This window comes from Argentina anserina, chromosome 6, assembly GCF_933775445.1.
Source record: "Argentina anserina chromosome 6, drPotAnse1.1, whole genome shotgun sequence".
Lineage (NCBI taxonomy): Eukaryota > Viridiplantae > Streptophyta > Magnoliopsida > Rosales > Rosaceae > Argentina > Argentina anserina.
In genome coordinates this window covers 30,105,183-30,121,263 of record NC_065877.1, presented here as the reverse complement: position 1 = coordinate 30,121,263, position 16,081 = coordinate 30,105,183, and the positions used below count along the sequence as shown (strand labels likewise).

At 36.8% G+C, this 16,081-nt stretch overlaps 1 protein-coding gene, 1 long non-coding RNA gene and 1 pseudogene across 2 annotated transcripts; 2 read left to right on the top strand and 1 right to left on the bottom strand.

Moving 5' to 3' along the window:
- Positions 1-4,969: 4,969 nt before the first annotated feature.
- Positions 4,970-6,615, bottom strand: LOC126800620 (UDP-glucose flavonoid 3-O-glucosyltransferase 6-like). Its single transcript, XM_050528011.1, has one exon. It carries the CDS (start codon positions 6,555-6,557, stop codon positions 5,127-5,129), a length of 1,431 nt encoding a protein of 476 aa, XP_050383968.1. The 5' UTR covers positions 6,558-6,615; the 3' UTR covers positions 4,970-5,126.
- Positions 6,616-7,582: 967 nt separating this feature from the next.
- LOC126800622 (uncharacterized) lies at positions 7,583-9,178 on the top strand. Its single transcript, XR_007672727.1, has 3 exons — positions 7,583-7,904; positions 8,088-8,131; positions 8,874-9,178. It is a non-coding gene; the product is annotated as an uncharacterized LOC126800622 (long non-coding RNA).
- Positions 9,179-10,937: 1,759 nt separating this feature from the next.
- Positions 10,938-14,078, top strand: LOC126797251 (NAD(P)H-quinone oxidoreductase subunit 2 A, chloroplastic-like; annotated as a pseudogene).
- The last annotated feature ends 2,003 nt before the right edge of the window (positions 14,079-16,081 follow it).

The window sequence follows — 16,081 nt, the reverse complement described above, 5'->3', positions numbered from 1 at the left end:
CGGTATTAGTTGTTGATGTGTCAATGCTTCCAACAAACCAACAATTCAAACCATAAGCTATGGGTTGTAGCATGTCTTATTTTACGGTATCCATCCATATCACCATAATTGACGTTACGGTTGTAACGATTCGCATGTTAGTGTTTCAAGTCTAACAATATGCATGTTTAACGGATTATGTTAACGATTTATCGTCCATATATTTTATGTGTCAAATTGTGCCTCCACAATCGCATAATGATGAGTTATTTGATGTTGAATTTTTTCTTTGAATAAGACATGAACTTCCACCTATGTCCGCTTATAGAAATACCTTAACAGGCGATCTCGTTTAGTCACTTTTGATAAATCAGTCTCCCTGTCGTTAGGGGGAGAGAAGAACAAGTATGTTTAAGTTTAAGGACTTGGTTTTATCGTTGTTTGTCCCACTGTGCCTCATCATGTTCATAATAGTCCTATAAATGAAAGTGATGTGATTAGAGATACATGCTGCAACTATGCCTGTAAGGATTGATGTTCAACAGATAGACATGTAGTCACTCTTTGTTGGTGACTCCACAAATGTGGTAAATGGGGTCATTAGGTCGTGGCTCTCATGTAAGTGTGGAGAGACCACTTGGTTTGATAATACTTATTGAATGTCAGTTATGGCACAACTTGATATATGATCAATGATACTCAATCGTCTGTTTTCTTGAATAATGGTTATCATTAGGGGACGCCTCAATGTCAATACTAATCCAAACGAGAGATCTCGAAGAATGACAATGTTAAATGAGTTTGATGTCGAACCATACATATTATGTTGAAGCAAAATTCCAACATTGTAGATTGACATGCATAAAAAGTGTTATCCGGCAAGAATTGATGATGATGGTCGACCCAGGTCGCCGCCACATCCTCGAAAGCCATAGGATTCAGTTTTAACAAATAGATAGGTCATTGGTCAGGTAGTGCCAACACTGCACATGTAAATCTTATCATTAATACCTTTGTTAGGCGTAGTAGGAAATAGAAGAGTTTAGACTCACTTTTTGATGCAACTCTTTGACAAAACACCCTGGAATCAAATATGAGATAGTTTGTTCTCATAATACCTTGTCAGTTCGGTGTTTTCCAAAACAACTGAATTTGCAGCTTGTGGTCACATATCATCTCTGTTGGGAATAAGTTAAGAAATATAAAGAAGGATCTTCAATGGATTGGTTTTAACCTAATTCAAGTGTCTCCAGACCACGGAGTACGTTAACTTGATAAAGGTAGGGATATTAAAAGGAAGTGTGATGGACTCCTGATGAATTAAGAGCCAAATTTGTAATTCGAAGCTGCAGGGCTCATCACCTTGACCATCCAATTAAGTCTATTAAATTGGATGATGCAAGAGAATTCACTTCGAAGACTTTTTATTGCATAGCCGGAATATATATTGAACATTCCGTAACCCCATGTTTATTCTGCATAATGAATGAGCATGAGCGATAATTAAGCGGTTATAGCTTATAACTAGGGTCTTCGTTATACATAAGTAATTTACCCATAACTGTCTGGGGATATGCAATATTGCATGCAGCTATAGTTAGAATGAAATGATCTTGAGAATACTAGGTCTCGAAAGTGATGACTGTTATTGATGATGGTATTCATCGGTTGGCTAAAGGCAGTAATGACATTAAACTAAAGCCTACAAATATTCCATGAATCAGTCGAAGTCAGGAGAAGACGTGTTTCCGCCATTTGAACGATGATAACTCTTAAGAGATGAAACTCAACATATTTAAGTACGATATGTATATGCATGTACTTGTTGTTATATATTTGACTCGACATCTCATTCGATTTAAACTCGTAAGGTCAAGATGATGGTCGAGTGTGCCCACACATATGTTAATGGTTGATCACAACACGTTATGACATCAAATCCTATATCCTAACACAAAAGCCACTTTAATGAAGCGATGACAGAATCTGCCAAGATTCATATGTCAACTTCCATAGGACCTATATGGTAGCTCACTCCTTATAAAATGGTGAATTATGTACCACTGGAAAGATCTATGTGTATAATTTTCAGGGATATCAACCATTTGATCATATCTATAATATTGAGTGAGTTATAGCTATTTTAGTAAAATATGATGGATCTTTCCGGTACTTGCAACTGAGTCAACTTCGATAGAGTTTTGTGATTAGCTCTGAAGGAATCACATATCACTGGAAAGCCACGAGTGTCTACTTTCCAGAACTGTTTTACGGTTTAGTTATAACTATTGTATCGAAGAACTTATGACTGTTTAAGTCTGTGACGGTCATACCACACGTTAATCTGATTTTCATTGCAAACTCTTATTTTGAGTTGTTATGCAATTCTCTTTCTTTTGATCCATGTACGGATAAGTGTACATGTTTGATTTAAGAATGTTTGACGATATTTGATATTCAAATTATTGACCCATTGCTACTTTTGACGAATGTGAAGAGATTTTGTATACGTTATTTATATAAATTCCAAGATTGATTTACCGATCAGTGGGAGTTGTTTTGCAGACTTCAGGGGGAGTCTATACCACATGTTATCTTCAATTGTAGTTGGTGCGTTGTGCTTTTTTTTTTTTTCCCTTCGACCAAGCTTTTTATTTTACCCAAGAGGTTTTTATTTTATTTGGCAAGGTTTTTACCGAGGCAACAGTTATGCACCGTGACACATTAGAATTGCGATACAAGGGGGAGTGTTATAGGAGAATTACTCTTTGTAATATTCCGATGTATCCTGTCCTAATTAGTATAGGTTAGTCTAGATAAGGAATGATATATAATCTCTTATTCTACGGGATACTCAATGTAATACCTATATTTAAGGCCTCTTTATAAATAATAAAGATGATGATTCTCCTTATTTTGATGCGTATTATATTCTTCTGTAACAATGAGATATATTTAGTTGTATATTTTAACATTAGTACCTTAAAAATGTATTCATACATGCTTAAGTTCCTAGACCGCTATTTGACCGATTGCGGTCAATTGGCGATTACTACCCTCCTTTGTCAAGTTGAGTGAAGGTTAACTGATGGTGGTTATGGTAGTGTTGTTCAGTAATGCTAGAGGGTTTTTTAATTAACAAACAACTCAAAAGTATCACACAACAATTTAGTTTACAAATAACTCATTACTTAATTTGATAAAGCAAATAAAAACAAAATTTTACAAATAAGGACTAAATGATGGCAAGTTGCCACATGTCATAAAATATTTTACTTTTTTTACCCATCTTTGACCCATAGTGTTTGCTACTATTAATGGAGATGTTATCTACCACTGGTCGATTATAAAAACTAATTGTTACTGTCGACTATGAAAACCAACTGATACTGTCAACCTAGAAGACAACTGCTACTGTCAACTTGGAAGGTACATGCTACTATCGACTATGAATCTAACTGCTACTGTCGACTTGGAATGTATTTGCTACTGTCAACTATAAATCTAGCTGCTACTGTTGACTGAAAAACTAACTGCTATTATGGTTTTTGGTGAGCAAAATTTAAAATTTTAGAATTTCTCAAAACATATGCAATATGGTACTTAAATAAAAGCCCATGACATAAGGAACAATTTTATATATTGGTTCATCTCCAAATTGCCGGTGGTTTGGCCGGAAAACTAAAATTTGCCGAAAAAACTAAAAAATAAAGAGATAGAAATTTGTTAGATCTAGGAGTGACATTTGATAATTTTCACAAAAATAAGGGTATTTTGAATATTTTTGCATTAATTAATTAATGCAGTTTTGTTTTACTTATTTTTTGCGCTATAGCTTATGTCCTAATTTGTATTAGAAATATGAAAAATGAATTTTTAGTTAATTTAAATGTAGTCTAGTACCACTAAGTAATTTTTTGTTTTTTAATTTTCCTAAATGTTTCTTGGCTATAGGTAGGGATGACAATATTACCCATCGGGTAGGGTATTCACGGGTATTCGACCCTAATGAGGCTGTGTAATGGGAAAAAACGAAGAATGAGTATGTGGATCATCTATATTCGAAATATGGAATCGGGTAACGGGCGGGGATGATATTTGATCTTCATCCCCATCCCCACCCAATAAGAATAAAATATATATTTTATATGTTTCAATATTATTTAATTAATTAATATTTATGTAAATAAATTTTTTATAGTTATTATTTTATTTTGAACTAGACTTGTATTGGTTTAAGTTGGATTAATGTAAAAAAAAATCATCATGATATTTAGTTTTCATTTTAGATTCTTACATTTTTCTATATTTCATATGAATTTTATATAATATAATAAAATGTCATGAACGGGTATTGGGGCGGGTATGAGAAACGGATCTCCAGCGGGTATGGAGACGGGGAATACTCATTACTTTCTAACGAGGATTGTGACAGGTATGGGGATGTAATTGAAATTGAGTATGTGTATGGTATTTCGATCCCCTGACCATACCCTGCACATTGCCATCCCTAGCTATAGGCCTAGAACGCCTCTGCCAATAACCCAAATTCACGGCCCAAACACATTAAATTCAGTTTTTTTTTGGTTTTGATAATTTAATATTGTAATAGATAAATTGTATTTTCATCTAGCCCTTGAACAAAGAAAATAGAAATTTAGTAATTAATGTTCTTGCAAGTTTCGGCACATCTACTTCCTCACCCAATTTGATAACAAAGGCTCTTCCTTTTATTGAAGTATAATTATCAGTAAATTAAGTCAGAAGCCTTCTTCTTTCACTGAAATTAACTCAGCAAAAAAATAGTTAAAAGTCTTCACAACAAGGAAGACTGTCGTTTATATATGCACCAACTTAACAAACGGTTTAATTGAATTTATGGCCCTGCTAAATTTCAATGGCGTCGAGCGTTCAATAAAGAGTACAAATGGATGTATGTAGCTTATGAAATTAATGGTTATTATTTTGGGGAGAAAAAAGAACTATTAAATGAACAGTGCAATGGTAACTAAATATCATAAAATTGGTGAGGAACAAAATGAGTTTGATGTACGAACAATATGACACACTAAATGGTAAAGATTCCATGACATAGTAGAAAATTACATGTCAAAGCAGCTTTTTTATTCCAAAGATGAGCCCATAATTTAAATTTGATCAAGAAACTGTCCCAACGAAGCATAAGATGACCCCCCATCCATCAAAGCCTTCTTGCCATTATCACTCATTTGTTTCACCCTTTTCCTTGTATCACTGTCGAGCTCCATCAAATCCTTTATTCCGCTCTCAATTTTCTGTGAACTCACAACAACTGGGCCATCCTTTCTGTAACTCATATCAATTTCCACGGCTATCCTTAGTTCCTTCAATAACTTGAATGCATTTAGTTGTTGCTCGGCATATAAGGGCCAGGTGGCCACCGGCACTCCAAACCACAAGCTCTCGAGGGTGGAATTCCATCCACAATGGGAGACGAAACCTCCCACCGCTGGATGCCTTAAGATCGGAACTTGTGGCGCCCACCCTATAACTTTTCCGACTCCCGCCGTTCGATCAAGGAAGCCTTCCGGTAACACCCCTTCGTGATTGACATAATCGCTGGGAAGGACCTTTCCCTCTTGTGGTGGTTGACGTAGTGACCACAAAAACCGAAACCCACCGTGCTCTAATGCACGGGCAATCTCTTTCACCTGCTCTTCTCTGAAGCTTCCCATGCTCCCGAAGCACAAAAACACTACAGACGACGGAGGCTGATCATCGAGCCATTTCATGATTTCAGACTTCTCCTTCGACTGCTTCGAATCCACTTGGTCGTTCTTCTCATCGCTCTCCACGTTGAGTACGGGTCCTACATGATACACCGGTGGGATCTTACCGTCAGAGCTAAGAGATAGAAGTGCATGCGACTCCAGCTCCGAGAATGTGTTTATCAAAATACCCTTGACATCTCTAAACCTTTTCGCCAAGTTGACGAATCCGTCACCGCCCTCCTTTTCAAAAAGTATACCGGGTAGAACTTTAGCAGCAGGCAAGGGGTGAATGAAACTTGGAATCACCAACTCTGCAGTCGAGTCCTTGAACTCAATACAGTTCTGGTTGTGATCGTCACGAAGTGTTTGAAGGTGGAACATTAGCCCGAGCGAGGCCGCGCTGGACGTGAAGAACACGAAGGTAGGCACTGCAAATTCGTTGGCGACGTTGATCATGGCGGTACAGAACATGTCAATGACAAACCCGGCGAGTCGAGTCTTGGGCTTGGACTCGATGAGTTTGGCGACAACATTTCTAACGTGGGTCTGCTGATTGTCAATGAAGTTGAAGAAGTTGATGGTCCTATTACCTTGCATGTCGATGTTTTGCTGTGGTAGGTTGATGAACTTGATCCGCTGTGATATGGGAGAGTCCGCGAAGGACTCAATGTAGTGATCAATGGGGTCTGAGCTGAACGGAAACTTTATGATGAGGACGGTGATGGAGAGTTGGTCATCTCGAACCAGGAGCTTTGCGACCTCCACCGTTGACACGAGGTGGCCAATGCCTGGTGATGGGATGAACACTAGCTCTGCAGATTGCTTCATTGGGAGGTTGAGATGCAAATAGTTCTCAGAAGTTGTATTTAACTTCTGTGAAGGTATTGACGTATGGTAATGAAAAGCTCAGCTGATAGATATGTCTATTTATATTTATCTGGTGATTTTTATGAGGTCATGTCTTTGCTGTCATTGCCCAAATGCTATTTTTCTCAGTATTACTCCTTTGACTATTAATACTTGGGAACCAAGGCAAAAGAAAATACAACTTTTGACCAGACTAGCAAACAAGTAAGTATTTTCTTACGTTGTAGAAAAAAGCCCGCCGGGGGGGGGGGGGCACCCGGAGAAACGAAAGAAAGAGGAGAAGCAAGACTTTCTACCTACAACTTTTAAATATTCTTTTTTAGGGAAGCAAAAAAAACGTAAGCGCCCCTACGCGAGCCTAAAATTGAGAATTTGGATAATTTTTTATTGTATTGAAGAAAATTTTCATTAATTTCAAACGAGTCTTTCTTTTACTTCTTATTCGCTGACAGGAGCACATTCCCTGGCTAGTTTTCAAGCTCTTAGATTTCTTATTTATTTCGGCAGTATATTCACCTTGAAGTTGATACAAACCTCCATGAACGACTTGCGTGTAAACTTTACGAAAGTAGAACAATTTTGATTTGGTTCTCTAGTCAAATTACGTGGGAATATTGAAGATCCATATATGACAAATGATTCGTCTGCTCTCATTACACTATTTGAGGAAAGTACCACAAATCATAGTTCATTTAATTACTGAAATTTCCACAAATTTGAAGTCAGCGCGCAAAAGCTTTGTCAAAATTTAGTTCTCTAGTCAAATTACGTGGAAATATTGACCATTTATATCTCTACTAATAAACACCCACAGACAGTGTTCACATGATACAGTGTGCGGACTATTTTACCCCTTCTGTTTGTTGATGTTGGAGATGAGGAAAAGGGGCAGTATGGTCATTGAAGCACGACACGTGTGGTTTTAGTTTGCTGCAACGACATCAGGGGAGAGAATTATTTTCTTTCCTTTTGCTTGCGGTGCAGTACCCAGGTTTGTGCGGAAACTCCAAGCTTCTTCTTCATGATGCGTGGGCAGTACGAGTGCCTGTGGAGTGGGTTTTCTTAGACGGTTTAGAGTTTAGACTCTCTCTCTCTCTCTCTCTCTCTCTCTCTCTCTCTCTCTCTCTCTCTTCTCAAGCCTTCAAAAATGAAGAAAAAAACGATCAGATGAAGATATTTTCGTGTACATAGGACTGGGTTAGTAGTTTGGGATCTCTTTTGTTCCTTTTTATTTGTTACTAATCGATTGGGTTTGGCTCTTGGTGATCGGAGATCAATATCAAGGACCATTTTTGGATTCGTTTCTGGGTAGGTTTTTGATTTGCTTTTGATTTGGTACATACAGTTCTGACTTTGGTTTCTTTAGATAGGGAATTGCTCTATAGGAAATTTCTATTAGGATTTTCCAAATCATTCCCGTAGGAGGTCCGGACCCATTTTTTTTCAGGTAGCGAAAGTTTGGTTTTTGAATCAATTTGCTTTGTTCTGCAGGTCGGCTAACGGTTACAAGATTAATGGCATAGTGAAGATCCCAAGTATGTTTCTCTAAATTCCTGGATTCAATGTATCACTGAATTCTAATATGAAGTTAGATTAAGCTGAGCTAGATTTTAGCTATGATTTGAGTGTGTCTCTGTGCTTCAGTTGGCTGGGTCCATGTTAAATCGCATTAGGGCTGATTTTATGATTACATTAGTTAGATTAGTTTGGACTTAGTAAAGAATTAATCTTTCAGATTCCATAAGATGATGTTATTAAGTTTAGCTTGGACAGAGAATTCATGTAGTGAAGTTGGGTGAGAGTATAAGTTATTTATTGTAATGGGGCTGTTAGAATTGATATAAGGCAATTTGTAGGATTTCTTTCCACGTTTTTTCTGTAAGAAGGTTTGTAGGATTACTTTGTGCACTGCAATGGTACATTAGCTGCAACTGTTTATGATAGTCTTCTTTTTGTTTGCCATTAATATTACATTCACTTGCATATTATATATGCATTAATTTTCTGCTTTTGGATATTGTACCTTCTTGATTTGTGATGTACTTATCTGTTGATAGTGGCTTTGTGCAAGCAATAGTAATGAGAATGGCTTATCAATGAACTTGGATTATTCCGATGAGATAGATTGTGAGTTAGTTTGCAAAGCTTAATGTGTTATCAGCTTTTTATGTTTTCCTTCATTTTGACACAGTCTTACTTGATATAAGGCTTTTATTTGACATTAAAAATTATTAATTGAGGAAGCATATAGCTAATTGTGGTGTTTTCTAATCTCAGCAGAAGAAGAATGGCAATTGTGATCAAGCCACAAGAAGGAAGTACAACAAAATGAGTTGTTTAGGTCTGAGCTTATCATCATGTAGAGGAGGTAAGAGCAACTGAGATAAATTCAATCTCTGTAAGTTAGCTTATACTCTTCTTTGCAATTTCGTATGTTGAATAGTTGTTGGAATAATGGTACTTGATGTGGCATTGTTTGTGTTCGTTTATTTTGGTTGTAAAGTTTGGATCTTGAATATTCTGGGTTGGAAACTCATGGAGAAGTTTGATCAAAAGGGTTTCTTGCTAGACTTTGTATTGAATTTGGCTTATTTTGTTTAAATTTTGCTTTTTTAGTAACTATGACTTTCTTCATTTGTAGTCTATTGTGTTTTTAAGGTTTTATTTATATGTGAAAAATGTATTATGACTGTAATTGCAATTTATACAATTTGATGTTGTTTAAGATAAACATGTATTATTATGATTTATTTTTAACACAATTCAATCTCACTTAAACCATCAAAAGCGCACACTGGCACGCGCGCGAGCGCGGGCGCGGAGGCTAGTTTACTATATACTACCTGGTGCTTACTATTTACATTCGGTGTACTGTTTACAAGCTCTCAGTTATGGTTTTGCCCTCACATCAGTTTTAATTACAGACTTGCCACTCACCCACGGATAAAATTCGGTCATAGTGTCATTAGATTTTCTTCTTTGCTTTCGCTCTCCGCGGCTTCGCTCTCTATCTCGAATCTTCTATAACATTCAGGTAGAAACCTCAGCGATTTATGAATCTGGTAATGGGTTAGAAACCTAGCTAGGTAGTTGCATGTTGCTGCTCCCACAACTTTTTCTTTCGGCAAAGATCGAGGACAAACTGAGGGAGAGCGAGAATATATAGATTGATTCCATCCATTTGGTTGTAAGGAGAGGGGAGATGTGATTTTTCTTCGTTCTTGATTTTAGGTTTGTCTTTGATTTGTGTTTATTTATCTTTTTGGTTTGGTTTTTTCTTTTGCCTACTGCTTGGATCTTTTGGTTGGAATAGTGGGTTTGATTTGTGATTTTAGGTCTGCATATTGGTGTTCCGTGGTGAATTCATCAAAATATTATTCATTATTTTTTTTTAAATTTTGTTGGCTTTTACAAATAGCAAATGAAGAGGGTGCTTCTATAGTAGAAATACGAGGTGCTTCTGCATTAAAACCCTGGGTTTGCTCATTTTCCCACTTTGCCCATTTCTTAGTTATGCTTTAGTTTTTTTTTTCTGAGGTACCTTTTTTGTATTTGTTGCATTTAGAAGAGTTTTGTGATGTTGTATTGTTAGAGTATAAGAAAACGGTGCAAACTTGATGAGAAAGTTTAAATCTTTTTGGGAAGAAGTAGTTTGATTCTGCATTGTGAAGCATCAGTTGCCTTTTGTTGCATTCGAGTTCCTGCATTGTATGATGACTAATGAAGCATCAGTACCATTTTGTTGCATTCGAGTTCGAATTGAAATAATATAGGATAGGCTGTGAAGATATGAGAGAGTTATAAACTGTATGGGAAGGAAAATTTCAATGTTCTGAATAGGGGAAGCTTTGGTTGTGGTTAGTGTGTAGAATTTTGAAGGTGATGTTGAAATATTTTGTTAAACTTAAGCAGTTTGTATTTGTTGATATCTCTTTTTCCACAAGCCTAAAATCAAGGCCTGAAATGCAAAAACCCGGGACAACGGTCATAAAGTCACACAAAGCCCTATATCAAGCAAAATCCAGCTCATGCCTAACGCACAATTTATATAGACCTAAATTACGCTTGAGGCTTACATGAGAGTTGTAGTGTGGAAAGACAAATCATTGGAAGGCCCATCATTGGAATGAAAGCCCATAGATAATCTTAGACTTGGGACCAAAGTTCAAGTCTTATGGGTTGAGTTCTAACATGGGTTAATGAGAAAGATGAATATCATATGCAAAACAAGCCCGAATCTACCTTTTAAATCAATATAAAATTAATTTTCTACTACTAGTAAAGATAAATCAATTACCTCTAATTTCCAACAAGAAAAGAAATATCCCAACAACAGGAATCATGGAGGAATATATTCTCAACAGCTTAGCAGAATTCCAATTGAGGAATCCTCTTTTCGACTATGACTCTCCTACTCCAGTTGTTGCTTTTCTTTCTATTACTTCGAAAGTAGCTACTTTAGCTTCAGCCACTCGAATTTGCGATATTCTCTTTTATTTCTCATCAAACGAATGACATCTTCTTCTGGAAATCCTAGATATTCTTAGCATGATATTGGGGAATCTCATTGCAATTACTCAAACATGTAGGAAACATATGCTTGCGTATTCGTCCATAGGTCAAATTGGATATGTAATTATTGGAATAATTGTTGGAGACTCAAATGGTGGATATGCAAACATGATAACTTATATGTTGTTCTATGTCACGACCCCAAAATTTCAAGTATGAAACTCAAATTTCGAAATCATAAAAAACTCTAAAACAATCTTAATAAATCGAAATCATTTTAATGTCACAACAGATCATTAGTGAGTTCATAGTACAACTCAGTCAAATAGATTACTACAAACCAAATTTATAATTCAATATAATATCAAATGGAAATGTAAAAATCCTCTCAAATCCTCATCACAAGTTAAACTAAAACAACTTCAAGTCTTCAGAGTTGTCCGTCGATTTCCGCTAATCCACACCTGCGGAATTATCCCCTACCCCATCGAATAGGTGCACCGGGATTGTAAACACAAACCTGGTAAGTTTTGCAGCTCGTATGAGTAAAATAACAATATAACTCGTATAAAAAATATATATATGAAAATTCACAAAGCATCAATTATAAATGCACTCATGAGTCATTAGACGGCTCATCTGGTTGTTTAAAATATCAAAAGATATATGCTCATGAGAAATTGGGTAACCCCTCTGTTTACCTAAATGAATTTATAATACGGGTACTCATGAGCGCTGGTACACCTCTATTACCCCTCATGTTAGTACGCCGCCGACATTGGGCAACCAACTACTACCGAATATCCAAAATATGGGTACTCATAAGCCAATAACTCATATGTTACCTCTCATGCAGTACCTCGGCAGACAGACTAAAGCTCTAACTGTATCGTAACTTTCGTCCGGCCAAGGCTAGGTTCCGACATGCCAACACGTCCGAAGACAGAAAACACGTCCGAAGACATAACACACGTCTGAAGACATAAAACGTTTTAACAAAACTCAATGTTAAAACCACGTACCAACAATCATCACATGATATTGTACAAATCGAATCAACATGATCAATAAATAAATCTCAACACCAAATGCACTTATTCGCAACGGAAATTACGACAGTATATAATATAGCAAACCATATATATGTACTTATTTTACCATTTATACACATACACAATCCACTATATCATATACATATCATATTTCATTCTTTAAAATTTAGCATATTCATGAATCTCCGCAAGGGTAGATTCGTCACTGTGAGATTTTACTCATCTTATAATCCTGAGCGTAATTTCCACGATTCCGAAAGTGAATCCTTTACTTGATGTATCGATCACCTAGAGAAGATAAAAAGTGAATTTAGAATCGTTACGTAAAACCTTAAATGCCAAAACAGTAATAATATTTTACTGTTCACGTAGTTACTATTCATGTATTACTATACAAATACATATTAATTGCGTATTCTTGTATGAGTACATAATTTTACGTATTTCTATACGTATGCATATTATTTATGTATTCTTGTACATCCATGTACTATTCAATCGTAAATACTGTCTCAGTAAATTATAATTACTGATTCACCCTTCAAAATTACTTTTTACAATTATTGTACGTAATTTACATTTACATTTACCGTACGTAAAATAATTTCACATTTTAGTACGTAAATTATTTTTTACATTCACCGTACGTAAAAATAAATTTAACAAAATTACTGTTTTGAAATCACTGTTTAAGCGCCGCCTCATGTGGCGGCGCGTGGGGTACACACGCTACTTCCGGCGACCGCGCATGGCGCTCACGCGCCACTCACTGTGGCAGCGCGTGGGGCCCACGCACCGATTCTAAAACCGGCGTGAAGCTCGCCACCGCCGTCGCCAAACCTCTCCATTTTTCCTCCTCTTCTCCTCCACGGCCTCCTACCGCCTCCTACCCTCCTCACGCACCCACACGCGCCGCCTAAGGCGGCGGTATTCTCCTTCCTTCCCTCCTCCTCCGATCTCCTCCAATCCTCCACAAATCCATCCAAATCACACACAAATCAACCAATCACACAACCCTTACCTCGGTAGGGCTTGAGAACTACTGGAAGATCGCAAGAGGTGGAGCTCGACAGCGGCGGAGGGATCGCAGGCCATAGGTTGGAGCGCGAGGACTCATGGCGGCGCTAAACGGCGTGTCGACCTCGGGCTATGGTGCGGAGGACCGTGCGATGCTCTAGAGGCCGGCGATGAGAGCCACGGCGGCCCAGGGAAGGAGATCACCGGCGGTGAAGTTTCTGAGAGGAAGAGAGAGTGAGATCGGGGAGAGAGAGAGAAGAGGGAGGCGGGGTGAGGAGAGAGAAAGGGTTTCCAAAAATGGAAACCCTACTCCTATAAATTTACTTTTATACCCACTTCCAAAATCGAAAACTAACTTCCGTCGTTCATAACTTTTACGTACGACGTCCGATTAGAACGTGTGACATGTCTACGAACTCGTATCGACAAGATCTACATCTTTTGTGAAGGAAATGTTCACAAACGAGCAACGGAATAAAAGTCGATTCTCGCGTCGTTGAAACATAACGTTTTTCTAATTAAAAGTTCCAATAACGTTTCCGTTTTCGATTTTACAACGTTGCAAAACGAAACAAATGAATTTTATTAATCGAACAAAGTTTATAAAAATTCTACCAATTCAAATAATCGATCCCGAAAAATCGGGTCATTACATTCTATATCTCAGTGAATCTGGGAACTTTTGCTTGTATTGTATCATTTGGTCTATGTATCGGAACTGATAACATTCGAGATTATACAAGATTATATGCAAAAAAAAAAAAATCCTTTTTTGGCTCTCTCTTTAGCCCTATGTCTCTTATCCTTAGGAGGTCTTCCTCCACTAGCAGGTTTTTTCGGAAAACTTAATTTATTTTGGTGTGGATGGCTGGCTGGCCTATATTTCTTGGTTTCAATATGATTCCTTACAAGCGTTGTTTCTATCTACTATTATATAAAAATAATCAAGTTATTAATGACTGGACGAAACCAAGAAATAATCCATCACGTGCGAAATTATAGAAGATCCCTTTAAGATCAAACAATTCCATCGAATTGAATATGATTGTATGTGTGATAGCATCTACTATACCAGGAATATCAATGAACCTAATTATTGAAATTGCTCAGGATACCCTTTTTTAGCTTCTAGAATCTATTTCTTAGTTCAAGATCCCTCTTACCAACTAGAATCAAAGAATTAGTAGATATGTTCCGCCCAAAATGGGAATGAGCTAGGGTTATGAACTTATAATCTATAATCTGGGTTTAAAAAAAAAAAGTAGAAGCGATAACTCAAACAAAGAGCCAATTGCACCACTTTAAATAGGGGAAGTATGATACAACAGAGGATGGATAAAACAACCAAGCCTCTTATTCTACCCAAAGAAACCAATTTCCATGTACCAATTCTTAGATTCCTCTCTCATTGGACTTCCATGCATTCAACTCATTCATCACATCCTTGCATAAGTCTCATTATTGCTCAATATACACTGCTGTGAATATGAAAATCACTTACGGGAAGAACACAACAGTTAAAATCCTTTGGATCTCCATCATTCGGGGTTTGCTGGGCCTAGTTCCTACTTACTTAGATAAAAGGGATGAGATCTTATGCTTGAATACGGTAACTTCAATGCCAGATCAAAACACCCTCTTACAGTATTACCAGTACATTCCGAAGGGGAAAGAATTCCCGATTCTTTGTAGAAGATTAAAACGTGGGAAAATATGGTTGGATTAAGAGATTTCTTCTTTTTGCAAGAGGAGGATTTGGAAATGAGGAAGTTTTGCTTGACTGGAATGAAATTGCCAAGAAATATGGAAAGCTTCTTTCTTTCTTTTTTATGTGATAAGTAGGCACATTTTCTAAGATACCCACATTAGTGATTGACTGTAGTTTAATGTTCAATATATGTAGGTTATGCGCATGTTGGTACATGTCGAATTTCACCTGACCACCATTTCCTAGCATACACACTTATCAAGGGAGATGAACAGTTCATTCTTCAAATTATGGACCTAAGACGTGGATGTATCATTCCCAAAGTACAAATTAATGGTGTGGTTAGCTTGTCCTGCGCTGAGGATAGAAGTACTCTGTTTTATACACTATCAGATGAGAATCAACGACGTTACCGGCAGGTTTTATCTCTGCAATCAGTGCAATGTATCTTCTTTTCTTTTGGCTGAGAATTTGATTTTACCATTTTTTTTTTGGTTTTACCAATTTGTTATATTGTTTTTTTTAGCCTTTTGGCAGAGTTCTCTGCTCAAAACTAGGATCTGATGACACGAATGATATAACTGTGTTTACAGAAAGTGATCCCAGCTTCTGTGTAGACATTACAAGCACAAAAGAAGGCAAATTTATAACTATCAATTCAAATTCAAGGACTTCATCTGAGGAAGGAATTTTTCGAAGGAATTTTTTAGAATAGTGCCTTCAAATACTATGCAGAATACGGATAGTCTGTTTATATGTAAGTTTAGAATCCAATAAATTTATTCCTACAAGATTAAATACGCAACTTTAAACTTATTTACATTACTATTTAGGTGACTTATCAAGATGAAATACTTTCGAAATTTTTTGGATTATAATTGGTTGTTTGTTTTTATTTTCGTATTATATTTTCAGTTACAAATATGGCACCTGGAAAATGATGCCATGCAAGAAATGAAATTTTGTGAGGAATGTAATTTTGAGAATGAACATGTTAATGTTGGGGATGTAATTACTAATTGATGAGGATACAAAGCCTAAGTTTCAGCGGTCTTAACCGCGCGGCAGAACGCAGACAATCTTCCTAGTATCACAAATGATTCGTCTGCTCTCAGTACACTATTTGAGAAAAGCATCACAAATCAGATTCATTTAATTACTGAAATTTCCACAAATTTGAAGTCAGCAAAAGCTTT